Genomic DNA, 27,763 nt, shown 5'->3' on the forward strand with positions numbered 1-27,763 from the left:
TCTCTGATCATGTTTCATTGTAAACAACCAATCAGAGGAGACCTAGTAACGTTAGCAGCACCGCTAACGGCTAACCAACGGAGGTTCACTTCAGTTACACTACGATGCCTTCAGGCTCTGCTCAGTGAACACGAGGACTGGCTGAAGGTACATTATAACGTTGTCGTGATGCGTTCACATGTAATCTGTAAAATGTAGATTTGGTGATCAACTTGAATAAATCCAGTAGTTTGAAGGAGATGTTTTCATGTTAATATAAAATAGATATTAGGAAGTTAAAAAGCTCATAATTCATCTCTAACACAACTCTAAAATCTGCATATTTATTAACTCCTCGTATTTTATTTTATTGTATCTTGTGATTCACAAATACAAACTTTCCTCAAACAGAAATCAGCTCAACAGGAAGTGATGTCAGAGTGAAGATGATCAGACGAGTTAAAAAGAGAAGCGGCGTCTTTAAACAATGTCTTTTATTTCAAAGAAGAATTCCAGCTTTGTTTTCTTTTCTCAACAATCTGTTGCTGTGGATTATTTTCCCAATAATTTGAAAAAATATATTAGACGTTACAAAAACAATACAAAAGATCTGCAAGCTAGATTTGTCCGTTCTTTGTGAGGATTATCGGTTCAACTTCCTAATAAGGCAGCTTTTATAATAATAATATAACAGATTCACACGGTGAGTTATAATTAATGCCTTCATCAGTTATAAGCGAGTAATAGGAGACATCTTTTGGGTTGCCAGGTTGTGAAAATCTCCTCGTTTATCAGGCAAAGCGCTCAACAAGAAATAAAAACCTTTAATCTCAATTTATTTACATTTTTAATGACGGATTATTTCATAACTTTGTCCGTTGCTTCCTATGAAGTGAGAAAGGTGCAAAACATATTAATGATATTTATAATATACATTTTTGGCTAATTAGGAAGTCAGACACTCGTCACCTTTTATGAATTATTAATTAACTTATGAATGAGTCACCAGAGACGTTTCACAACCTGGCAAGTTATTAATGGCTTATACAGAATTAGTAAATTATTGATCGACCTTTAATAAAGTAATTAGTCACAACTTATAAAACACTTCTTTTTTCTTTTTTTTTTTTGAATGGCGCCTCGTTAGAATCATCACGCCGACGTTAGAAGGCAATAATTAAGAGTTTCTCCAGCCTCAAAGCACAAAACCATCTTCTCACGTTCCCTTCTTTGTGTTGATTGAATTCTGACCTTTTGGCTCAAAATGTATTTGGGGAAACAAAGAACCACTCCTTTGTGTTTGCTAGTCTCAGTACTGGTCCAGTAGACGTCACATCGTGTCAGACGATACCGACGTTGTGGTGGAGTGAGAGTCACCTGCTCCCTTGCTGCAGAGTGAGCAAACCCGCCCGCTGGTGATACTGCTTCACTTTGGCCGCCGCCACCCTTGAACACAGATCCACCGGCTTCTCGAAGAAGTTCACCAGCGCCTGTTCGGTGAGCAGCGACGCCAGGATCTGAGCGTAGCTGACCGTCCACTCTCTCCCGTCGTCGTCCGCCTGGCCGGAGACCTCCGACCCCGAGCCGGAGACCTCCGACCCCGAGCCGGAGACCTCCGACCCCGAGCCGGAGACCTCCGACCTCGAGCCGGAGACCTCCGACCTCGAGCCGCGGTGGCCGGCCTCTCCGATCTGCAGCACGAGACTGGTCACGGTGGCGATGGCCTGGAAGAGCTCGTTCTCCTCCGGGTCGCCGTGGAACATGCTGTAGAGCGTTTTACAGAACTGGATGAACTCACGCTGTGGAGACGGAGAGGAAGAGGCTTTATAGTAGTGTTCTATCACATGATGTCATTTATTTTGGTGAATTAATCCTTAGTCAAAAAGTCATATTGTAGCATGTTTAAAAAAAAGTCATAGTATAGTACGTTGTAAAAAAAGTCATAGTATAGTACGTTGTAAAAATCAGCATTAAATATGAGATAAGATAGTGCTGTTTAGAACAGTCTTTAAAGAGAACATGTGGAGAACACGGGGAGATTTCTCTTCACAGTACAACAGAACCTGGTTCATGAGGGGCAGAGGCTTCTCCACATCTTTCTCTTTCACCAGATCCTTCAGCATCTGCTTCAGCTGCTCCTGGTAATCCATCTGTTCCCCTTCAACACCTGGAACACACACACACACACACACACACACACACACACACACACACACACACACACACACACACACACACACACACACACACACACACACACACACACACACACACGTATATCCATCTTTTTGTCTATTTTTGATGTGTGCTTAGCTAATAAATCACAGAGTGTTTGCACCAACCAGAGGGCAGATTAACACAGAGGGGTCTGTTGGAGGACAGCAGGGGGCTCTTCATCAGGGAGGGGTCATCCTCACTTTCAGTCAGAGCTGCAACACACACACACACACACACACACACAAGTTCAACTTTAGCCAAACTCTACTATCACGATACAGGTTATTTAATATCTTGATAAAAATATATTTCACAATATAGAATGTTTTGAGGGAATATAAATATATGAAATAATCAGACGGTAAAGTCGATTTATGTCCACACTCCTGTGAATAAAATCCTTCATCATGACTTGCATGATATGAACAGAATTAATAACCTGGTGGGATGTGCAGACGGTAGAGCAGCCGTATCTTCTCATTCAGCTCTTCACAGTACAAAGTGTCTGAGAGGGAGAGAGACATACAATAAAGGGTTATTTTATGTATGTATTTAGCTATATTTATTCAGGATCCTCCTCCTCCTCCTCCTCCTCCTCCTCCTCCTCGTACCCAGCCAGCCTGCAAACTCCCTGAAGGTGACCAGGCTGTCACAGTCCTGGTCCAGCAGGGTGAAGGTGCGGTTGGCCAGCGTGTCGGCGTGCTGGTTGGAGTCCCCGGGCCACGGCGTCAGCAGCCCGTAAAGGCTCTTGAACTGTGGCCGGTCCAGCCGGTACCGCCGCTCCACGTAGGAGCGACCGGAGTCGCCGTGATGCCACGCCGCCGCCTCCGCCGCCGCCACCGAGCTGCTGTCGCCCCAGTACAGACTGATGAAGTGCTCCGTCTGAGGAGGACATCGGCATGAACGCTCAAGTTCTCTGAATGCACGAGAGACACAACCGACACAGGAAACCGGTTTACTGGATGAGGAGGTACCTTGAAGAGGTCGTAGACATCGGCCAGGTTCTCTGGAGACATGGAAACCTCTGGAGTCACCACTCTCAACTGCACAAAGAGAAGGAAGAGATGGAGGTGTGAGATGATGCTGAACTCTTAACGTCGGCCTTAAAACACGTCGGTGTGCTCGGTTCTGCTCACGGCGTTGTCTTTGGTGGTGTCTTCGTGAGCCTGCAGCACTTGGATTCTATGTCGACAGCGAAGCCTCTCGATCTGTCTCACCGTGAGGTCTCCGAATTTCTGATGGGAGGAAACAACAAACGGCAAAGAGGGTCACTGGAGGATCAGGACAACAACAAACCAACTGAGGACACAAAAATAGAGATGAGCAGCGCTTTCCTCAAGATAAACTGCAACAAATCTGAAGTCGTCATCATCCGCCCAAAATCATAGTCATAGTATAGCATATCGTAAAATAAAGTCATAAAAAGTCATAGTATAGTATGTCGTAAAAAAGTCATAAAAAGTCATAGTATAGTATGTTGTAAAAAAAGTCATAAAAAGTCAAAGAATAATACATCGTAAAAAAAGTCATAAAAAGTCATAGTATAGTATGTCGTAAAAAAAGTCATAAAAAGTCATAGTATAGTATGTTGTAAAAAAAGTCATAAAAAGTCAAAGAATAATACATCGTAAAAAAAGTCATAAAAAGTCATAGTATAGTATGTCGTAAAAAAAGTCATAAAAAGTCATAGTATAGTATGTTGTAAAAAAAGTCATAAAAAGTCATAGTATAGTATGTCGTAAAAAAAGTCATAAAAAGTCATAGTATAGTATGTCGTAAAAAAAGTCATAAAAAGTCATAGTATAGTATGTCGTAAAAAAAGTCATAAAGAGTCATAGTATAGTATGTTGTAAAAAAAGTCATAAAAAGTCAAAGAATAATACATCGTAAAAAAAGTCATAAAAAGTCATAGTATAGTATGTTGTAAAAAAAGTCATAAAAAGTCATAGTATAGTATGTTGTAAAAAAAGTCATAAAAAGTCAAAGAATAATACATCGTAAAAAAAGTCATAAAAAGTCATAGTATAGTATGTTGTAAAAAAAGTCATAAAAAGTCATAGTATAGTATGTTGTAAAAAAAGTCATAAAAAGTCAAAGAATAATACATCGTAAAAAAAGTCATAAAAAGTCATAGTATAGTTAGTATGTTGTAAAAAAAGTCATAAAAAGTCATAGTATAGTATGTCGTAAAAAAAGTCATAAAAAGTCAAAGTATAGTATGTTGTAAAAAAAGTCATAAAGTCATAGTATAGTATGTCGTAAAAAAAGTCATAAAGAGTCATAGTATAGTATGTTGTAAAAAAAGTCATAAAAAGTCATAGTATAGTATGTCGTAAAAAAGTCATAAAAAGTCATAGTATAGTATGTCGTAAAAAAAGTCATAAAAAGTCAAAGTATAGTATGTTGTAAAAAAAGTCATAAAAAGTCAAAGAATAATACATCGTAAAAAAAGTCATAAAAAGTCATAGTATAGTATGTCGTAAAAAAAGTCATAAAAAGTCATAGTATAGTATGTTGTAAAAAGTCATAAAAAGTCATAGTATAGTATGTTGTAAAAAGTCATAAAAAGTCATAGTATAGTATGTTGTAATAAAGTCATAAAGAGTCATAGTATAGTATGTTGTAAAAAAGTCATAAAAAGTCATAGTATAGTATGTTGTAAAAAAAGTCATAAAGTCATAGTATAGTATGTCGTAAAAAAAGTCATAAAGTCATAGTATAGTATGTCGTAAAAAAAGTCATAAAGAGTCAAAGAATAATACATCGTAAAAAAAGTCATAAAAAGTCATAGTATAGTATGTCGTAAAAAAAGTCATAAAAAGTCAAAGAATAATACATCGTAAAAAAAGTCATAAAAAGTCATAGTATAGTATGTCGTAAAAAAAGTCATAAAAAGTCATAGTATAGTATGTTGTAAAAAGTCATAAAAAGTCATAGTATAGTATGTTGTAAAAAGTCATAAAAAGTCATAGTATAGTATGTTGTAATAAAGTCATAAAGAGTCATAGTATAGTATGTTGTAAAAAGTCATAAAAAGTCATAGTATAGTATGTTGTAAAAAGTCATAAAAAGTCATAGTATAGTATGTTGTAAAAAGTCATAAAAAGTCATAGTATAGTATGTTGTAAAAAGTCATAAAAAGTCATAGTATAGTATGTTGTAAAAAGTCATAAAAAGTCAAAGTATAGTATGTTGTAATAAAGTCATAAAGAGTCATAGTATAGTATGTTGTAATAAAGTCATAAAGAGTCATAGTATAGTATGTTGTAATAAAGTCATAAAGAGTCATAGTATAGTATAGTACGTCATAAAAAGGATACATATTGCTTTTAAAATGAAGGAATGATTTGCTTCATTAAAATAACTTGAAGAGGAGCAGCTTGTGCGTCTGACCTCGTAGGACTGGTTGATGAGGTCGCTGATGTTTGTGTTTCTCACAGCGGGAATATCGCCGCTGCCGCTGCTGCTGCTGCTAACGCTAATGCTAACGCTAACGCTAATGCTGGTGAAGTCGTCTGCAGCGGGCGGCGAGGACGGAGGACACGACACCTCTTCACTTCCAACCTGGTCCAGAAAACTGCAAGGAACAGAGACGCTTTTGAAGAATTAGTTGTAATGATATTTTAAAAAAGCTTTTCATTTTGAGTGAAACTTGCCCGACCACACTCTATTATTCTATTGATAATATGAGTGAACATTAAAAATACGAGTGCGTCTACCTCGTGAGAATCATGAGAGCCTGTCCATCGTCCGTGCTGGCGGAGAGCTGCGCGGCGTTGGCCTCCAGCGCCGCCAGACCCAGCTGGAAGATGGCTTTGATCCCGTGGAAGAAGAAGCAGTCGACCACGCAGACGGCGCTGTGGAAGGGAAGGACGCTGAGGAAGAGGGTGAGGAACCAGGAGAGGGAGACGGAGGACAGCGTGGAGAGGTCCGGCACGTGTTCGGCCAGCTCCGGCAAACGCTCCCGGATCAGCTGCTCGAACACCGACTGGTCCACCTGAGCTCCTGCAGAGGGAGTACAGAGAGTGTGTGTGTGTGTGTGTGTGTGTGTGTGTGTGTGTGTGTGTGTGTTACAAAAATCTGAAATTGTGACACTGCTGATACAATATTTGAGCATCAAAATGACACTTTAAAAAAAATATTTTTGTGCAAAAAAAATAAATAAGACATGTTGAATTATAAAAATAATAATTAAAAACCTGCATCATCTGTTCAAATATCACATAAATAATATAACAAAAGTATTTATGACTGCTCTGCTCTGATAGTTGAAGGTATATCTGTGTACTATTACTGTGAAATAATGATTAAACTTAATATTAAAATATGTTTAATACTCTGCCATTAATACGGCATTTATTTATACTGTACATTTCAAGAGATATTCTTATTTAATTCTTATTCATACTATTCTTGCATTTATATTTAATAAACGTAATAGACCATCTAAATGTGGTTACATGTAGGAGTTTGTATTTATCATTCGTTATTTTTATTATTTACTTATATTCTCTACATATATTGTGTTAGAAATTGAGGCATTATGTATCGTTTACATTCTATAAGCGTGTATATATATATATATATATATATATATATATATATATATATATATACACACACATATATATATATATATATGCCACTGTACGCATATAAGAGAAACTGTACGTATCAATAAGCACGAGGGATCAGTTATTAAAGTGCGTCTTTCTGATGGAGCAGGTTTGTTTTTCGTGGTTTTGACCACTAGATGGCAGCAGAAGCTGAACATTCAGTGTGTTGATTTATATGATGAGTTACAATCTGCTGTTTAAAAATATGATGTTGATATGATTTCATCATTTTAATATTCTCAACAAAAGCAAACGTGAAGAATTGCGACTGAGGACTCTGATCATCTGTTACTGATGATTCTATATTCAGTGATGGGGTCGACTCTTTGTTGTTGTTTTCATCTCTTCTGGGTTCAGGAAACTGTTACTAATAAAAACATGAAATAACTGCAGCCTCAAATCAAAGCTCCGAATATAAACCCTCAGAAGGATGAACAGGAACACCTGGGACTGAAGAGGAAATTGTTTTAAAAGCGTAAATGAAGTGCTTCACAAACAGGAAATGAGGCTGAAAATACTCCGTCTGGAGTCTGACCAGCAGCCGAAAACAGCCACAGACTACGGAGCACAGGGCGGTGACGTGACTTTGAACCAGGAGCAGCTAACCGGAGGTAAAGGCAGCGCTACATTAACCGCTCACCTATGACCCTGCGGTTGAAGTAGTCCGGCAGCATCCTCTCACAAATGGCCACCAGCAGCCAGAAGGCTTCTTCTTCTTTAGCGTAGAGCAGCAGCACCGACGCCAGGATGTTCATCGACTGAGGGAGACGAGGAGGGAGGAAGAAACAAACACCAGGGTCAGAGGTCGGTAAAACCAGGAAGAGAGTTTTGGTTCACTTAAGTCAGGTTTTAGACTTCTCTGGTGACGTTTAGGGGATAAAAGCTCAGTTCCCTCAGTGATCTCTTCCTTTGGTTCAGATATTTTATTCATCTATTTAGCAGAGACAGGACAGATTAGTCAGCTAGAAAGATCGTTTTCTTGAGGTTATGAGAAGAGGCCACCTGCAGTTCTTTAGAGTGAAGCCAAAGCTTCATGTGTTAAAGCTGCATTCTCTCTAGTGTCCACCAGGGGGCGACTCCTCTGGTTGTATAGAAGTCTAGTCTAAAATGACTCTACTTCTCTCTTGATTTATTCCCTCAGTAAACATTGTAAACCTGAGTTTATGGTCTCAATCTCTAGTTTACAGTCTTCTTCAATACAGCATGATGTTCATTTAGTACATTATGCTCCATTTAGAGTCAAACAGACCAGAAAAAGGGGATGATTTAGGGGCGGGGCTACATGCTGATTGACAGGTCTCAGAAAACTACAACAAAAAGAAAACTGCTACTACTACTACTACTACTACCTGACAGTATCCGATCTTGGGGTTGCGGTGAGCGTAGGCGGTGAGGACTCGTCTCAGTGCAGCGATGCCGGTGGGGTTCTGGAAGGCCGGGTGGTCCGGCAGCGAGCGGTGAAGGTCTCGCTCGATCTCCTCCGTGGCCAAGCTGCTGTGACCCATCGACTTCTGCACCACGCTGGTGTAGTAGCCCTGATGGGACTCCAGCTCCGAGGACGCGTCTGCAATGACCACAAGTAGGAATAAGCAAAAACAATATACATCATGTGACTCAATGCAACGGCTAACGCTAACTAGCTCGCCTCCTGCAGATTTCAACACATTTGTTGTTCACGATGTATCAAGAACAGAACTGTGTTTAACCCACAGACTGTTTAGAAGAAGAGGACGTAGTCTTCATGACGTCTCTCGTTGGTTTGTGGATTCGGCATTTTGTCGCCATCTTGTTTTTTTGCAACCAGTGAACAGGAAGTGACCATATCTGGACTGAGGAGGAGTGACGTAGAGATGCCGTATACGTCTCTGGTAGAGACCTGTCAATCACTGTGTAGCCCCGCCCCCTAAAGCATCCCCTGCTTTATGGTGTGTTTGACTCTAAATGGAGCATAATGTACTAAATGAACATCATGCTGTATTGAAGAAGACTGTAAACTAGAGATTGAGACCATAAACTCATGTTTACAATGTTTACTGAGGGAATAAATCAAGAGAGAAGTAGAGTCATTTTAGACTAGACTTCTATACAACCAGAGGAGTCGCCCCCTGCTGGACACTAGAGAGAATGCAGCTTTAACACGTGAAGTTCTGACTTCACTCTCCAGAACCGGTGGTTGCCTCCTGTACTGAACCACACACACTTCTCTCTTGTCATACCAGACAGCGTCATCCACAGCTCCCCTCGCAGTGACTCTGGTATCCCCATGGCTACGAGTCTCTGGATCTTGTCTGTGCGGAACATGTGGACGCCACGACCGAACTCGGTGAAATGATCCTCCCACAGACGCTCCTTCACCTGCTCCATGCTCTGTAACACACACACACACACACACACACACACACACACACACACACACACACTCCTTTTAACTCTTGAATAAATGTAACGGTTGTAAATGTGAGTCTGACTCGAAGCGTCTCTACCTTGTTGGCGTTGGTTCCGGGTTGGTTCTGGTGGAACGCCGTCATCAGAGCCTCGCTGTTGACGGTGTTACGCAGAACCTGCTCCTCTATCTCCTCTTCATCGGAGGGACCGGTGTCATAGTAGAAGGTGTAGTAAGGCGTCGGGGAGCTCTGAGCGCAAGCGAGAGGATTTCAGAAGAACTCATTTTAACGTTGAAGGGGAACCAGACGTTGACAGAAGAAGCCGGCATGTAAAACTACCAGAATATTAACACGATGAATTCTGAAACAGTGAAAGTAAATCTGGATCTTTGTTGCATGTTATTATGGAGTCACAGGAGTGCTATGAAGAAGAATACATCTGTAAAAGAACAAGGAAATAAATGTGACAGAATTAAGAGGAATAAATAAATAAAAGAATAAATAAATGTGGATATATAAAGACAAATAATTATATGCATTTTTATTTATTTTCACTTGTATTTGTAAATTTATTTCTGTATATATGTATTCATATTTTGCAATTAAATATTTATTTATTGAATATAAGTTGCTTTATTTTTTTTATCCATTTATTTTATACAATTTATTTCTTTTTTCCCCTTTATTTAATATTTCATTTGTTTTGCTTAAAATTTGCAATTTTTTAATTTTGTATTTACTTATTTATTCTTTTATTTATTTCCACATTTATTTCCTTATTCTTTGACAGATGTATTCTTCTTCATGGCATCCTATGACTCCATATATCATACTTCTCTCTCCCTCCAGTCTTCTTCTACACTTTAATTTTGTCCAAAAAAGACAGATGCCCCACCTCCCTGAACCCCTCTGTAACCGTAGACATACCACGCTCCTCTTGCCGTCCCTCCTGCTGCGGAACATGGAGCGTTTCCACTGCAGAGCTCGGAGTCTGGAGTTCAGGTTCTCCACCAGCTCGTCTCGGTTGTGCAGCTCGATCAGCTGGAAGGCCTTCTTCGTCCGGACGCTCACGATGACGGGGTTCGGAAGCAGGCCGGTGCTCTCCGCCTTCTCTACGGACAACACCTGAGGAGAGAGACGGGGCGTCAGGACACACCGTACTAAAAACGCACTTTACTAAAGACGCGCCGTACTAAAGACGCGCCGTACTAAAGACGCGCCGTACTAAAGACGCCCTTTACTAAAGACGCGCCGTACTAAAGACGCGCCTTACTAAAGACGCGCCTTACTAAAGACCCGCCGTACTAAAGACGCACTTTACTAAAGACGCACTTTACTAAAGACGCACCTTACTAAAGACGCACCGAACTAAAGACGCACCGTACTAAAGACGCACTTCAATAAAGACGCACTTTACTAAAGACGCGCCGTACTAAAGACGCACCGTACTAAAGACGCACCGTACTAAAGACGCACCGAACTAAAGACGCACCGTACTAAAGACGCACTTCAATAAAGACGCACTTTACTAAAGACGCGCCGTACTAAAGACGCACCGTACTAAAGACGCACCGTACTAAAGACGCACTTTACTAAAGACGCACTTTACTAAAGACGCACCTTACTAAAGACGCACCTTACTAAAGACGCACCGTACTAAAGACAGACTTCACTAAAGACGCACTTTACTAAAGACGCGCCATACTAAAGACGCGCCGTACTAAAGACGCGCCGTACTAAAGACGGCGCTCGAACATAAAACAGAGGATTTAACCTCAGCAGAGGAGAGACGGTAAACATGAACAGACTGATGATCTGATAATCTCTGCTTTTCACATCTCAACTAAACCCAAAGTTTAAAAGACATCGTTTAATGTTCTGTTGTATCTGTGAAAGGTTATTCCCCTCTAGAAGCTCTTTATTGAATATAGTTGAAATAATGTATTAAACTCTGCCTTTCTCTCATTATTCATAAATAAATAAATAAATAGAATAAATAAATGTGCAAATATAAAAGACAAATCATTTTCCTCTTTATTTCTGTACATATGTATTCATATATTTTAAAAAAAATAATTTATTGCAAAAAAAACAAAATATGTCTGTATACTTTTAAAAATGTATCTTTAAATATTTTTTCTTAATGTTTTTCCCTTTATTTATTCTTTTATTTATTTCTCCACATTTATTTTCTTATTCTTTTACAGATCTATTATTTTTTATGGCACTCCTATGACTCCATATTTACACCTCTGTAGTCTTCATATATTTATACATATCATTAATGTATAATACTGTATTTTGTATTTTGTTTATTATATTTAATCCGGTATTTGGACTTGCACTATATCATGCTAAGAGTCTCATTTTGTTTTTCTTGTTTAAACATATTTAATGAGCATCGTTGTTGTTGTTGTTGTTGGAGGATGAGACTTAACATCTTCATCATCAACTTCTTCTCAGTAATCGTTGTGAATGTGATGAATGAAGAACTTTATGTATTCTTCTGAATTTCTAACAGGCTGAACTCGTCCTTCAACGTGACCTTCAGGAGCCGCAGTGAGTTACTCTTTAACCAGCAGCAGGCCGAGTAAACACAGAGTGTTTGAAGAAGTCTCAACATCACAGGAACCTCTGATACAGTGACAGGCTGGAACAAGGAGCCTTTGTCTTCACAACAAGTTATATATATATATATATATATATATATATATATATATATATATATATATATATATATATATATATATATATATATATATATATATATATATATATATATATATATATGGCACTACATCATGATGTTCCGCACCTTTAATGAGTAAATCCTCTGTACTGGAGCTCGTTGAACGTGAACTGAACACGCTGCTCTACTTTACGAGGTGAGATGTGACACAGTGTCGTTATGATCACTGACTGGTATCCACTGGAGACACTCCGCCCCCCGGTCCGGCTGACGGACCGGTGACCTCGGGTACCCGTACCTCTGACAGCGGTATGAGCAGGATGCAGCTGCCTTCCTCTCGGCCCGAGAAGCACAGGTAACCGTCGGTGGTGTAGAGGGTCCCGGCCGTGTGGCAGCGTGCGTGGGGGGTCCACATGGAACACGAGGCCACCTCGTGGAGCCGCTCGCCACGAGGGAGCCGGAAAAGAGCCAGGACGTACTCCCTCAAAGCCTGCTCCTCCAGGATCCTGGGGGGGGGGGTGATGATGAGGGGGAAGAGTTAGGCGGTGACACGAGGATGAAGAGGAAACAGAAAGACACCCGGCCAACCTCTGAGTCAGAGGTAATAAATCAAGAGAGAAGTAGAGTCATCTTAGACTAGACTTCTATACAACCAGAAGAGTCGCCCCCTGGTGGACACTAGAGAGAATGCAGCTTTAACACGTGAAGAACTGAAGAACTTTAAAGAACCGGAGGTTGTGTCCTGGTCTGGATGGATACGAGGACTCAGCAGCCGACGGTCCTACTCGACTACAATCAAAAGTCTGTTTTAACCACGTTTTCTCAGATTTCACTATCTAACATCAGTGAGATGAGTGTTCTGAGGTTTCTGTTCTCTTTCATGTACTTGTCATTTCTTCTTCCTTTTAGTCAGTTTCCATCTCTTCTCTTGTGCACACTCAGATCATCTGTGAGTACATCTTCACAGGTACCCGTCGTGGTCTGCTAACCGCTCAACCATCTGCTCTGCAGCTCAGGCACATTTCTTTGAACTGGTTTTGAGGTTTTTACAGAAATAGACAGAATTTTGAATAGTTCAATACATCAAACACAGAGCCTCCATGTTTGGTAACTGTTGTGGAAACATGTTGGGGAAATAGATTCTAGTGTTTTCCAAGTTTTGTAAAATAAATTAGAGAAATTAAACTTGTTTCTTTTTGTTTTTTTTATGATTTATGTCACTAGAACTGTGTTGTTCTGCACTAAAGACACGTTCTAGTTCTCTCTACTTCTAGTCATGATGGTTGTGTTTCCATAGAGGATCAGGACTTTATATTACAGAGACAAATGAGGCCACAGAGAGAAACATGTGACTGGAGCGAAAAAAGGCCCAAATCTGCTGGATGTTCACCAGGAAGTTCCCGGTAATTTAAGTCCTGGGACTCATTTTCAAGGAGCTCAAAGGTTCCTTCAGCCCGGTGTTGTCTTTGTTAACACAGCGGCCTGAAGTCTGGCAGATTATTAGCCGACTTAGGCCCCCGACCAGGGTCCCCAAACGTCCCCAGAACTTAACCAAGACCCTGGACCCTGACCCCTGACTGACCTCTTGGTGATGCGGGCCGGCTGCTGCAGGACCCGGTCTATCTCCAGGCCCTCGCTGTCCAGCAGCCGCCGGAGGGCAATGTCAGCCAGCTGACCTATGACCCCGAACGCCTCGTCCGGGTTCAGGAACATGGAGAACTCCCTCTGACGCCGCCGCGTGTTGATCCGGACGGCCTCCGTCATCAGACCGGTGGAGACCCGCTCCAACCGCGTCACCTCCGCCCAGGGAATCACCAACTTCACTGGAGAAGAAACAAAGAGAGAGAGAGAGAGAGAGAGAGAGAGAGAGAGAGAGAGAGAGAGAAACATCCAGTTATCTTTCCACAAATCAATTAAACTCTTTCTGTTTAATACGAGTACAAGAATAATCTCCCGGTTCTTGAAAGTCAGAGCCCTCACTTTGGTGTACAGACCTTCCTTCCCCAGCAGGAAGGAGTAGAAGGCCGCGTGGTTGATGCTGAGGTAGAGGAAGCCCTGCCGAGGCACCCGGCCCTTCCAGCAGCAGCAGGAGTAGTACGTCACCAGCTTCTCCGACGACGGGAGGCCGAAGTGCAGCTCGAACTTCAGCAGCGCCTCCCTGAATTTGTCCGGCTCGTCCTCCTGGGCGGCCTGGCGACCCCCGACCTCCTCGGCAATGAGGCCCTACGGAGGAGGAGGAGGAGGAGGGACCGTTCATTCCTAAACTAAACCCCCTTTTTAAACCCACAGAATCAGAAGTTGTCAGGTCTTCTCACCCTGACTTTCCCTTTGACAAAGCTGGCCACGTCCTCTTTATTCTCAAACACAGACAGAGAGTGGAGCAGGTTGTGGACCAGCCAGTCCCAGTGCTTGTTCACCTCCTCTACGGCGGCTCCTGAGGGACAAAAAGGAAAGAAAAAAAGGAGATTCAGATGAGAGGACAAACCCGAGACTAAACACAAACCCTCACCAAAAAGGAATCCCGATGGTTCGGCTCACCGCTGGCGATGACCCAGCTGATCTGGGAGCCGGGGACCTGGAGGAGGATGCGGAAGGGTGAGACCCGGGCATTGGAGTCCAGCACCGTGTCCAGAGCCCCCACCAGCAGACCTGCAGAGACCACACAACCGCAGAGAGTCAGGGAACCAAGCAAAGTCAATGATAGAGAGAAGGTCCTAAAGAGAGGTTTAGTTAAACTACAGACATGTAGAAGACTCTACAGGTGAATTCAGTCAACATGAGGCATTGTGTAAAGGTCACGTTTGGTGAATTTAAGAGAAATCTACAGACGCAAACAGACACCGTAGTAAAATAAATGTTTTCTTTCCTCTAGTCTGAAAGGAGACGAGTTCAACCTGCATGTCAAAGAGCTGACTGAGCCAGATCTCTATCTCCGCTACACAAAGAGAGCGTCTACATGTTGAGAGGAGGAGGACCAGCACCAGTCCCCCCGCATACCGGAGGTCGACTTTACGACATTTAACTCAACGGCTCTGAGGTCGTCGGCCTGTAAAACCTGCAGGGACACGTCCAGCAGGTGATTGGATGAACCATCTGTCAATCAAACGCTGAGTGAAGAACGTTGAGGATACGTGGAGGAGCTTTCAGTGTTGTTCTTTGTTCTTTATCAATAAATAAATACTGTCCAGATGTGATAGAACTGATGCTATTGTTGCTACGCTAACCTCACACACACACACACACACACACACACACACACACACACACACACACACACACTTAAGCCCCGCCCCTAGCTGCCAGCAGCTCCTCACAGAGCTCTGATTGGTGGATGCTCTGCCTCAATGAACGACCCGCCCTCTGATCTGATCTGAGTGGTGAGATAGCAACATGAGCTTCAATGGAGCCTCTGCTGGTGGAGATGTGAGAAGATAAAAAGCCCCCCCCCCCTCTGGCTCTCGGCCAAATGTAAACCGTATCCGAGAGTCAGAGTCGACCCGTCTGGAGCTCTGAATCCGGCACCCCGGCAACACAAAAGCATCAGTCAGTCGACACAAAGGCCTGAAGAGACTCACCCTGAACCGTCCAGAGAGAGGAGTCAGCGTGAATCATCGCCTCCTTTCTGCTGAGGAGGAGCACAAATCTCACATCGACAACACCGCCGTGTCCGTTTGGCTCTTGAACGCATCGTTTATCTGCTGGTCTCTTTCTTGTGTTGAAAGCTGAATAAAAAGGTGCGTTCAAGACGAGCAGACAGTCAGGAACTCAAACACACAGACCGTGTGAAGGTGTGAAGGTGTGATCCGCTGCAGATGTTGTGTTGCTCATCTCTTCTCAGAAGTCCTAATTGAATCTTTGAATCTTGAATCTTCACAGCTATAATCACGTTAAAGTCAGACCTGAGCTATGAAACAGACTGTGTGTCCAGCAGAGAAGCTCCTTTAATTAGTTAACGTTGGACGACGGGACAACAGGACTTGACCTTTGACCCGCCTCGCTCTGGTAACAAACGCGTACACAAAGCAAAGCCCCGGACAGGAAGTTCCTACTATTCTGTTTTAAGAGGAGCGCTCTGGCCGGGTTTCCCCACAGGGAGGGAGAGTGAAGACGAGAAGGACGCCAAGAGACATGTGGCGTCCTTCACTACGGAAATCTACCGAACGGACAATGTGTCTGATGAAAAGACCTGAAAACACAGAGAGGAAGCCAGAAAGAGGAAACGACACACACACACAACTGGAGGAAGTAGCCAGATATTTTAGTAAAAGTAGCAAGTATAGAAATACTTTGATACAAGTACAAGAGAAGCTCTGCTCCTGGAGGAGGAGGAGGAGGAGGAGGAGACGCTGCTGCCGGGAGCTGAGCTCTCCTCCTCCCTCCGGATCTGGGTCTGTCCACAGTGGACCAGGTCTCTGCTGGAGGATCTGGGTCTGTCCACGGTGGACCAGGTCTCTGCTGGAGTCTGAGCTGAAGGAGGTTCTGGTGAACCTGCATGAGTTCATCTGGTTTCACCAGAATCCGACAGACGAGCATTAAGAATAACTCTGTAGAAACAGACCATCTTCTCTCTGATGGTCTCTGTACTTATGGAGGTCTGATAGAGGACCAGGACTACACTGAGACTGGTTCATATAGAGGATCATGACTACACTGAGACTGGTTCATATAGAGGATCAGGACTACTCTGAGACTGGTTCATGTAGAGGACCAGGACTACACTGACACTGGTTCATATAGAGGATCAGGACTACACTGAGACTGGTTCATATAGAGGATCATGACTACACTGAGACTGGTTCATGTAGAGGATCAGGACTACACTGAAACTGGTTCATATAGAGGATCAGGACTACACTGACACTGGTCCAGGACCAGGTAAAGGTTCCTGAGGTGATGGACCAAGCAGCTGATGAACATTGGGAAGAAAAGGCTAAACTGCTCAAAAGGTCAAACGTTTAGGCAACAAAACTAAAGTCAGGTTTAGGAAAAACGTCGTAAACATTAGACAACAGAACCACAACAACAGAACCACAGCAACAGAACCACAGCGCACCGGGACATTTGACCTCGCGGTTGAAGGTTTCTTTGTTTCTGAGTAGAGCTCAGAGTCTGGACCGTGAGCAGCTGAGCTTAATTAAACCTCAGAGGAGTGAGTGGCTGTCGGTGACGCCGGGAGACCTTTGACCCCTGAACAGCCGAGCAGGGAGGTGTCACTCTGCTCTGATCTCTGCTCTGAGACCCGAGTGAAACACTCATAAAGGAAGTGAGAACGTTTACTAGAATAGAACGCATCTATAATAAATCAACTCTACATTTAACATCCTAGGTGTTCTTGCAGTGTCTCTGGTGTACAGCATGTTCTATGGTTCTATGGTTCTATTGTTCTGTGTTTGGCCCACAGTGGAATGGTTTGGCCGCCTCCTGGTAACAGACTGAGTTATGCGGATCGGGGACTTTCCCGTGAACTCTGATTTAAATCATCCTGAAGTTTGGATCAGACCTTGTGGACTCTGTGCTCGTTCTCTTTAGGGTTCTTTGTGATTTGTGTTCCTGTTGGTTCTATGTGTGTGTTTGTTGTTGTTTACCAGTCGGTCTGCGCTGGTTCTGTGCCTCCTGTACTGAGGTCTAAAGTCGGGGTTCTGTACCTGTGATCCGTCCCGTGGGCTCCCCGTGGCCTCTCCTCCTCTGCAGGAGGAAGAAGTCGTTGCTCCTCTCGGTCACCCAGAGCTTCAGCGCGTTCTTCAGCAGAACCTCCTCCGGGTTCAGCCACATCGTGTTACTTCCCAGCAGGGAGTGGACCTGGAGGAATGCCCTCCGCCGTCCTCGGTGTTCCGCAGCGGCGGCGCGTAAAGTGTCTCGTCCGCCCGTCCCCGCGGCTCTGGAGCGGCCCGGTCGGTGCTACAGGTGCGTGGGTTCGGGTTGATCCATGAGTCTTGTCCTGCGGCCCCTCGACAGCTGCGGGTTTCTCACTTCCTCTCCTCAGTCTGCTCCTTCACAGCAGCTGTAGCCGACACCACCAGCGAAGACCGTCTATAGAGATGATGACTCACTCTGAGGCTGAATCTGGTGACTGGAGACTCTTTCTCTTGTTAGTCGGTAGAAAGAAAAGTGTCTAACTGGTGACAGATTAACCATCACACACATATGTGTTAATAAAAGACTTGGAACTATGTCATTAATAAGATTAGTGGAAATGTTCTTGGGCCTTTTTTTTAAATAATAATGAAATAATATAACGATAACAATGTTTATTAGTAAGTTTACAAAATGTTTAAAAAATAAAATAAGAAACGTTTAAGTTTTGAACATGTTGGTATTTTAAATGTGTTGGTATTTTAAATGTGTCGGTCATAATTTAACATTAAACCCTCTGTTTTAAATGTTTTATAAAACATTGTATTAATATTATCACCATAGTTGTAATGGAGTTACATTTATTTATTTATTTTATGAATAAAGATGATTTGTTTGATAAAAAAAAAATGGCGAGCCCAGAATCACAAATCCTCACAATGCTCATGTTTATATTATTCATGTCTGAATGTAAAGGCTTAGTAAGTTTAAATGTGGTGGTAGTCTAAATAAAGAAACATTCACATTGTGACGAATGATCTGTTTTCATGAGGATTGTCTCAATGAAAACTTATATCATGAAAATAATTTGCAACATGTCCCAATCACACATAATAAATATAAATAAGGGCTTTAAAATCATAACACCTCCTATCTTTAGTTTATTCTGTGCTGCACAAAAACACCGCTAATCTACAAAGTAAAGTAAAGTAAAGTAAAGTAAGTATGTAAGTATGTAAAGTAAAGTAAGTAATGTAAGTAAAGTAAGTAAAGTAAGTATGTAAAGTAAAGTAAGTAAAGTAAAGTAAGTAAAGTAAAGCAAAGTAAGTATGTAAAGTAAAGTAAGTAAAGTAAGTATGTAAAGTAAAGTGAGTAAAGTAAAGCAAAGTAAGTATGTAAAGTAAAGTAAGTAAAGTAAGTATGTAAAGTAAAGTAAGTAAAGTAAAGTAAGTAAAGTAAGTATGTAAAGTAAGTAAAGTAAAGCAAAGTAAGTATGTAAAGTAAAGTAAGTAAAGTAAAGTAAGTAAAGTAAGTATGTAAAGTAAGTAAAGTAAAGCAAAGTAAGTATGTAAAGTAAAGTAAGTAAAGTAAAGTAAGTAAAGTAAGTATGTAAAGTAAAGTAAGTAAAGTAAAGTAAGTAAAGTAAGTATGTAAAGTAAGTATGTAAAGTAAAGTAAGTAAAGTAAAGTAAGTATGTAAAGTAAAGTAAGTAATGTAAAGTAAGTATGTAAAGTAAAGTAAGTAAAGTAAAGTAAGTAAGTAAAGTAAAGTAAGTAAAGTAAGTAAGTAAAGTAAAGTAAAGTGTTACTGCAAAAATGTGCAACAGTGGATTTTGTTCAGACTTGTTGGTATTTTGCAACAAGCAGCTTAATGTAACACATTGATTAATGTTGAATTAATGTTGAATATACAAATAATTAACAGTCACATTCTCAGAATATATAAATATTGACAATAGCATGAATACTAATAATAATGTTAATAATAATTGAACAATCTACAACATAAAGTCACTTAATAAACTGTATAATTTTATTAAAAGTCTTAATTTATTGTATTATTGTTCTGTAAATAGGGAACTGAAACATGACGTACTGATTGAAAAAGAACTACAACGACCAAAAGACACTCAGATGAAGTTTGTGGTTCCAGAAACAGGTACAGAGTGAGAGCTCCTCCAGTTCTTTTCCTTCTGCATTTCACCAACTTTTCCTTTCCTTCAGTTCCGGCAGAGAGTCGCTGCCCTCCTGTGATTGGCTGACACGGTGTTCAGGTGCTCAGCGCGTGAATCATCCACAAAGTGTTTGTCGTTATGATGAAAGTCAAAGAAGCTCTAAACTTTCTCTCTCTTCCTGCTTCCATTGCTGCTGAATACTGAACGGTAAATGAATCAGCATATTAATGCTACGGTCTGAAGAAGATGTAAAATCCAGAAGAATGTATTTATATATGACAGCAAATCAGAATACAGCAGCGCAACATGACGGCAGACTGAAAGTCTACTCATCATCATTTACAAATAATAGACTTCAAGTTCAATGCAAGCATCTAAACATAAACTAGAATAAATCTCTTCTTCTATACTGTCAGAAAGTCATGGACAAAATCATAAAGTGTTTATGTAAAATAAAATGAAATAAAATGAAATGAAATGAAATGAAATGAAATGAAATTTAATAAAATAAAATAAAATGAAATAAAATACAATGAAATTTAATGAAATTTAGTAAAATAAAATATGGCTTTATTGACATCAAGGTTTCAGAAATAAACAATGTTGCCAAAGCACCAAAATAAAAAAGTACAAATCATATGAATATGAGTACTAACACAACGTTACAGTTGTTATATAAGGGTACATATACAGAAACACAGGAGTATTTGTAATCTTGAAGCTCATTAAACTCTTTGACAGTTGAATCTGTGACGTGAATGTTCCTCGTGTCATTGAGGAAGAGCTTCTCTCTCCAACAGTGCTTCCTTTTGGTTGCCAGGTTTTTGTTTTCTTCCTGTTTAGTGGACTTTAATTTATTAATGAAACCACGTTGACACGCACTGAGGCTTCTGGTGAACCATTTTATAAATCCACTTCTGATAGAGTCAGACCAGCACTGAATACAAACCAGATATTCATTTAGTTCAGAGCGGCATGAAGAAGAGGAAGCAGACGAAGAGGAAGTTAAGCAAGTGAAACTGGTCGCAGCTTAAATTAGATCTCAACACGATCAACCCAAGATTTCACATGAAGACAGTCCTGTTAGCTCCATTTCATACGTTCACATCCTCACTTCAAAGTGACAGTGAGGAACCTTCATCATGCGCTCAGAGACACTACAGCTTTAGTCCACAGGGGGCGACACAATCAACACAATGAACGTTCCTCATAGCAGCTTTAAGTACACAATGTACCACACATCAACACTTCAGTTGTTTTCATTTGTTTACTTCACACAAGTTGTGAGTGAGTTGTTGATGTGTTACAGTAACGTACTGCACAGCAATTCTGTTATGTCTGCATTGTGTATTGTTTCATAGGCCGTTATTTTAAACTTCAATGTAAAATAACGGCCTATAAAACAATTGTTCTTTCTGCTCCACTCTTTGCTGCACAATATACAAAAACATGAGCTCATGAAGAAAAGATGATTGTGCGTTGAGTTAATACAAGTCAGCGTTTAGTCGGACTAACGGAGTTTACCTGACGACAACACAGAAACACACTTATACCAAGTATGAATCAAAGTATTATCAGTCATGATCAATACACATAGACTGTGGTGGAGGCGGAGGCGGGGCAACCGGAATAAGATTATAAAGTGATCTTCTGTACATTATTAATGTAACATCTAGAACTTCACCTCTGCTTTAAATACTAAATGTATGGTATACTGTGTTTGCTGTTTTTTTTAAAAATATGTAATGTTTATTGTAATTAAAAAAAACATATAAATATATATATATATATATATTTATATGTTTTTTTTAATTAAAGTAGGCTAATGGTATCCCAGTTAATAATAATAACAGTAATATTAACAATAATACATAATTTAAACGTATCTATTTATGCAGTAATGATAATAACTAATATTTTTATCAAAAACTAAAATATTTTTTCACTATATTTTAGATGATATATATAAATATATATATATATATATATATATATATATATATATATATATATATTTTTTTTTTTTTTCTTGGTCTTTCTCCACCTGTTATCGAGAATAAATAGACCAATTTAATTATGTGTGTGTGTGTGTGTGTGTGTGTGTGTGTGTGTGTGTGTGTGTGTGTGCGTGTGTGCGTGTGTGTGTTTACGCACCTGTTTGCTCTCGCTCTCGGCAGCCACAAATGGAATGCTGCGCTCACACTCCTTATAGGGTCATATGTGAGAATCACCCGGAAGTTGGTGTCGCTTCTATTATTGTCGTACCCCCACAGCGCATGAGTTCCTCAACTTTGTAAACAGAACTTTCCACCATAAATCATGTATACATATACTGTTTGTGTTCGTTTTCAGATATACTTAGTCAAAGTGTTTTTTTAAACCCTGGACGGGTTTTGTGCTTATTTGAAACAGTCATAACCTTTTTGTTTCCTGCCGGAATCGGTCCGTCTGCGGTCCTTTCCGGTTCCGGTTCTGGGAGGAGAGCAGCGGTGTGATTCCTGAGGAAGCTTCTTTCTGTCAAAATGCAGGTTAGTTTAACTCTACGAGACTTCTACACTGTGTGTGTGTGTGTGTGTGTGTGTGTGTGTGTGTGTGTGTGTGTGTGTGTGTGTGTGTGTGTGTGTGTGTGTGTGTGTGTTTGTGACGCTGTTCAACGAGACGGTGTGACGTCGGTTAATGTCGGTGTTGATAGTTGAGATGATTTAAGAGCAGAGCTGAGAAACGTAAGCTAGCGGTGCAGCTGGGCGTGTTTCAATGTTATCGTGACTGTTAGCTAGCTAGCGAAGTGCTTCATCTAACCCGTCAGAGAGACGTAAAGAGAAATATGTTGGCGTGAAATAATGGTCTTACTAAAACTGAAACGTTTTGCGATAAAATAATAATAAATAATAAAATATAATTTATAATACAAAATAAATACAATTGAATTAATAATAAAATAAAATAATAATAATAAAATATAATTTATAATAAAATAATAATAAAATAAAATTCATGTTAGTTGGTAGAAAGAAATGTAACTGGTGACAATTTGATCATGTCACATATTATTTTAATAAACAGCTTAGAACAATGTAAATATTGATAATATTAGTGGAAATTATTTATTTTTTTTATATTTTAATACAATGTTTTTCTTGTCTACAAAATGTTTAAAAACTACAAAATAAGTTTAAGTGTTGAGCATTTACATTTTTGTATGTATATAATTATTGTTGTTATTATTATTATTATTATTATTATCACTATCGTTGTAATAAAGTTAAATTATTTAATGTATTATTTTGCCCATTTAATATGTATGTATTTATATCACAAATACGTTTATATTATTTAGTGGATTATTTTTTTTGAATACATTAAATAGTATATATAAATATATTTGTATACATATTTTAATAAATATATATTTATTTATTTATTTATTTATATTTAGTATGATGAATAAACCCCAAGAAGCAGATCGAAGACAAGTTAATGTCGTCTATGTTTTTTTTGGGGGGGGGGGATTATGACGACTGCTAAAAAACCCAAAGTGTTTGAATCAACAGGAAAGAGAAAACAGCAAATGTTCACATTGACTGATTTGAACCTGTTAGCTAAACGTTCTTTTGTCTCCAGCAGAACAATAGTTAGTAAAGCTCAACGAGGCTGTTGTCTCTCTACAGTGTTTGTATCAGATTTAAAGACACATTCTGCTTTTGCTCCATCGCTTTAAAGTGAAACTTGCTGATTCACGCCACACACTTGGTGCTAACGTTCACTCTTTTTACCAAACGAATGAATCACACACCAGAGCTGAAACATTGTTCGTATTCCTTCTTTGTTTTCCCTGCAGGACCCAAACGAAGACACCGAGTGGAACGATATCCTGAGGAAGAAAGGCATTCTTCCTCCCAAAGAGGTGCCTAAAGATGAGGAAGAGGAGGAGCTGGCCCTCCAGCAGCAGTCTGTCGGTAAGAGAGGAAGCGTCCCGGAGAGCACGGCGTCTTCTGTGAGGCGTACTCATGACCATCATGGACATTACATGAAATATGAAATACTGAGTCCGGTTGACTCCAGAGCATGTAGTGACTGCTGCTGCTCCTCTGAACAGTGAAGACGTACGAGGACATGACGCTGGAGGAGCTGGAGGAGAACGAAGACGAGTTCGGTGAAGACGATGAAGCCGCCATTGAGCTGTACAAGTAAGTGGAGAAGGAGCAGACGGTCTGCTGTAGAGGTTACTTTAGTCTAACTGACCCTCTAAACGTCCTGCGTCTCCTCGCAGACAGAAGCGTCTCGCCGAGTGGAAGGCGACTCAGATGAAGAACATTTTCGGGGAGATGGTTGAGATCTCCGGGCAGGACTACATCAAGGAGGTGAACAAGGCCGGAGAGGCCATCTGGGTGGTGCTGCACCTCTACAAACCCGGGTATGTAGTTTAATGAAGGAGAGGACTTGAACAAAGACGTGGAGACAAAAACATTCTTGTGTCTAAAAGGACAGAAACACACGAGTGTAGCTGAGGTGACCGAATCTGCTCTGGGTTCAGTGTTCTGTTTCAGTGTGGTCGCCAAGTGCAAAATATATTAATTACGTTAATATTTATTTATGTTGATGAAAGAAAAAGCATATTTCTCATATTTTCATCACCAGACTCTACTTTAGGCGGTTTACTTTGTGACTTTAATCTTACAGAATTTCACATTTTCTTTTTGCAAATTTATGACTTAATAATTTCAGAGAATTATTATTTTTTTGTCTCGTAAAATTACAACTTAGATCTTTGAAATTCAGATTTTTCTTTCTCTGAATATGAACTCCTCCCCGGCTTTGTAATTGTTCCATTTCTTATCTTATATGGAACCTGATTGACTGTCGTAGTTTTGGGGAAACTTCAATCCAAAATACCTTCTGGTGGGATATGAGTTATTATATATATATATATATATATATATATATATTATATGAGTTAGTTATCGTTTATGCGTTGTTACTATGTATGTTTCTGCTTCACTGTGAATGTAACGTCTTGTTTTGGACTGTTGGTCAGACCTGCCAGTGAGTCTAAACAGTCAGAGATTAAGATTAGTTGATCAGTTCAGCCTCACTCTGACCTTCACCACCGTCTGTCCGATGTCTCGTCTCCGTCCGTCTCCTTTTCCCAGCATCCCTCTGTGCTCGCTCATCAACCAGCACCTGAGCTCGTTGGCCCGGAAGTTCCCCCAGACCAAGTTCCTCAAGTCCATCTCCACCACCTGCATCCCCAACTACCCCGACCGCAACCTGCCCACCGTCTTCGTCTACCTGGAGGGGGAGATGAAGGCCCAGTTCATCGGGCCGCTGGTCTTCGGGGGCATGAACCTCAAAGTCGACGGTAGGAGGAGCTTGAACACACCCACTAAAGTCTTGTATTGTATATAATATATATATATAATTCTGTGTTTGTTCCGGTTCCCGTCCAGAGCTGGAGTGGAGGTTATCGGAGTCCGGAGCCGTGAAGACGGACCTGGAGGAAAACCCCAAGAAGCAGATCGAGGACAAGCTGATGTCGTCCATCAGATGTTCGCTTCCTACGGGAAAGGACGAGGACTCAGAGGACGAGGACTATTAGAGACCCGGAGGGGACGGCGTGTCCTTCTTACCAGTGCACAGGTCTCATGTTGTAGCCGTGTGCAGAGCTCCGTCCTGCTCCAGGACGCTTTAAATAAACCCGACATCTTCACAGAACGCATCAAAAGACAAATTGTAACTTTTTTTTTTTTTTATTACGTTTCATGATATTTATGTCACAAAAATGTACATTTGAATCTGTTGAATTAAATGTGAGTTCACCTCTTTGCCACAATCATCCGTCCCGTTGTTCTTTTGGTGACCCGGACGTCCTCAGCACAATACTCTGAGTGTTTTGTTTGGTGACTCTCGGTCCACATTGACTGTGATCTGACGGTTCTTTGTTTTGTGTGTTTCCGTCGGTACATTAATGAATTTTCTGGTGGCAGACGTCGCGTGGTGAGCGCCGCTCCGCCCGGAGGCTTCCCGCCGTCCTCTTCTTCTTCTCCGTCGGCCTCATTTCCTTCGTTGGCGTTATTGTAGATATCGCTCTTCTACAGCGTTCCCTCCGGCAGACCTCGAATCTTCTGTTTCATTAGGAGGAGAGAGGAGAAGTCAAGAGGCAGTAAATCGAACCCTGAGCACTGATGTGATTTCTAAAGATCGTCCTGGAGGAGAGACGCTGAGCGCTCTGTTATTCTTCACTAACGTTCTGCAGCTGTTGATGGATCCTCAGCCTGAGGAACATGGTCTGAGGTCTGCATTATTATATAGATATTATCCATCAAGAAGATTCAAGTTTACGTTTGTTTGTTCAGACTTTTCTCTTAATCTTTGATGAGATGAAATGGATCCAGATTCATCAAAGACTCGACAGAAGAATATGAAGAACGGAGTTTATCAGAAGTAAAATAGGTAAAGAACAATTAAACTAATAAAGTCAATGACAACATAAGTACCACACAGAAAGTAAAATACAAATATAGTGTGTGATATATGAGAGGTATTGGCTCTGATATTAAAGATATTTTGCACATAATATGAACGTTTGTTTCTGCGGTTCTTCCTGCAGAAGTGGGAGGAGTTACAGTTTACTTTTTTGCTAATTATTATAACTTTTAGAACATTGCACTGAAGTTGGTTGTTGTGCTTTCCATCATAATCGTTCTTACGTTTGTATTTAGTGTCCTGCTTACAGATCTGATGTTTGCAGTTTTATCTATTGATCCTTTAAAGAGAATATTAATTATAAACTGGACAGAAAGAGGGCGTGGTCTATATGACACAGGCCAAAAGAAGACCGCTGTATATTAGGGCTGTTGTTACCCAGAATGCTTCAGTCTTCAGAAGAAGAACAGTGAGTGTGTCTTTGTGATTTCTTACCAGCAGTAACACCTTCTTGTTTCTCCTCTGGGACAGTTTGGGGGAAAGTCTCATCAAGGGATGAACCGAGTGAGACTGGAGGACAGAGGAGAGGACACACTGATGTCTAGAGGGCATCACACACACACACACACACATGTATATATACAGTATATATAGATATAGATATGTAATCACATGCTAAGTTATGATTACTATTATTATGGCTTTCGTAGTTATGTTCCTTGTTCCTTGAGGTCTTCTAAAGGTTCTATTTTGTGTTTGGACAACATTTGAAAGCTTTGGCTTCTTTTGTAAAATTAAAATGTTTTTTATAATAAATGTGGTTTTATACTCGGCAGTGAAAACCATGAACTAACTGAGCTTGTTTTGGACGTTTTCTAGCCAATAAGCTTTGAATCATCTAAACCACGTCTGTTAGAATATGAAATATTGTTGTTGTGATGATTCTTGTGAAGCAGCTGTAATAAGGAACATATGAGGTTCATTTTAAACGGGTTAATTAAAGTGTCAACTAGAACCAACTAGTCAACAGCTGACTCTGACTGAACAGTGTTGACATTTCAAACATTCACTTTGATCTGCTTCAGGTTATGTTTTCCATCTCCAGACTTGATCTGTTCGTGGTTGACTTCAGCGTTTAAAGAAGCGTCTCTGTGGACCAGGCCGTGTTCTCTCTGCTCCTCTGCTGCTGTTCACAACAACACCAGAGACATTCAGAGACGGAGACGCAGTCAAAGACAGAAGTGAGCTCACCTGATGCTGCGCAGCTCCCACAGAGTTGCGCGCTTTGGAATAATGAAACAGGAACTGAAAGACAGGAGAAGCTCAGCGGGTCAGAGAGCTGAAGATGATATGAGACATAAGCAGAGCTGAGGTGGAGACAACTTACTCTCTTGAACACATTCTGGTCTTGCTCCTGCAGGGAAACACAAGTTCAGATCAATAACTGTTTGTATAGTCTGAATATTAGAGACACACATTGTTCACTCGCTGCTTTCACTGCACAGCTGTTATCTGTAGCGTTCATTGTTGTTGCATAAAGTACAGAAACTCTAAAATCAGATTTCAACAGAAGTCTGTTCCTGAAGACACTTTGTCACAGATGACCTGACTCATGTCTCAGGTCGTCCTGTAGTTCATGGTGTTGTGTTGTGTTATGTTATGTTTATCACTTTAATAACCATGTATGCCTGGTTCTTCCCTCTCTCCT

General features: G+C 40.7%; 3 protein-coding genes across 5 annotated transcripts in view; 1 reads left to right on the forward strand and 2 right to left on the reverse strand.

Annotated features, from left to right (window-relative positions):
- Positions 1-455: 455 nt before the first annotated feature.
- Positions 456-17,877, reverse strand: LOC137891962 (TBC1 domain family member 8). Of its 2 annotated transcripts, XM_068736843.1 has the most exons (20): positions 17,531-17,877; positions 14,424-14,534; positions 14,201-14,319; positions 13,880-14,108; positions 13,468-13,708; positions 12,184-12,391; positions 10,124-10,321; positions 9,296-9,445; positions 9,029-9,179; positions 8,162-8,376; positions 7,453-7,570; positions 5,916-6,201; positions 5,590-5,773; positions 3,333-3,431; positions 3,171-3,239; positions 2,808-3,078; positions 2,636-2,701; positions 2,322-2,408; positions 2,043-2,146; positions 456-1,778 (listed from the first exon to the last, which is right to left on the reverse strand). In XM_068736843.1, exons 1-20 carry the CDS (start codon positions 17,655-17,657, stop codon positions 1,353-1,355), a joined length of 3,459 nt encoding a protein of 1,152 aa, XP_068592944.1. In that variant the 5' UTR covers positions 17,658-17,877; the 3' UTR covers positions 456-1,352. The 2 variants fall into 2 exon arrangements, with proteins under 2 accessions (XP_068592944.1, XP_068592952.1); XM_068736851.1 differs by lacking the exons at positions 14,201-14,319; positions 14,424-14,534; positions 17,531-17,877 and having other exon boundaries at positions 13,866-13,947.
- A 4,204-nt stretch (positions 17,878-22,081) lies between these two features.
- Positions 22,082-25,465, forward strand: pdcl3 (phosducin-like 3). Its single transcript, XM_068736861.1, has 6 exons — positions 22,082-22,160; positions 23,471-23,588; positions 23,729-23,819; positions 23,903-24,046; positions 24,783-24,991; positions 25,080-25,465. Exons 1-6 carry the CDS (start codon positions 22,155-22,157, stop codon positions 25,226-25,228), a joined length of 717 nt encoding a protein of 238 aa, XP_068592962.1. The 5' UTR covers positions 22,082-22,154; the 3' UTR covers positions 25,229-25,465.
- An 85-nt stretch (positions 25,466-25,550) lies between these two features.
- The window catches only part of nms (neuromedin S), a 5,047-nt gene continuing 2,834 nt past the window's right edge, over positions 25,551-27,763 (reverse strand). For both annotated transcript variants that reach the window (XM_068736876.1, XM_068736867.1), the window contains exons 4-7: positions 27,443-27,469; positions 27,307-27,360; positions 26,551-26,625; positions 25,551-25,754 (exon numbers count right to left, since the gene is read on the reverse strand). In XM_068736876.1, coding sequence (XP_068592977.1) covers positions 25,722-25,754; positions 26,551-26,625; positions 27,307-27,360; positions 27,443-27,469 — 189 coding nt within the window. In that variant the 3' untranslated portion in view covers positions 25,551-25,721. The remainder of the gene's footprint in view (positions 25,755-26,550; positions 26,626-27,306; positions 27,361-27,442; positions 27,470-27,763) is intronic.

The sequence above is a fragment of the Cebidichthys violaceus genome, unplaced genomic scaffold (assembly GCF_023349555.1).
Source record: "Cebidichthys violaceus isolate CVI_PGR_0920_01 unplaced genomic scaffold, fCebVio1.0.p SCAF_11, whole genome shotgun sequence".
Classification (NCBI taxonomy): domain Eukaryota; kingdom Metazoa; phylum Chordata; class Actinopteri; order Perciformes; family Stichaeidae; genus Cebidichthys; species Cebidichthys violaceus.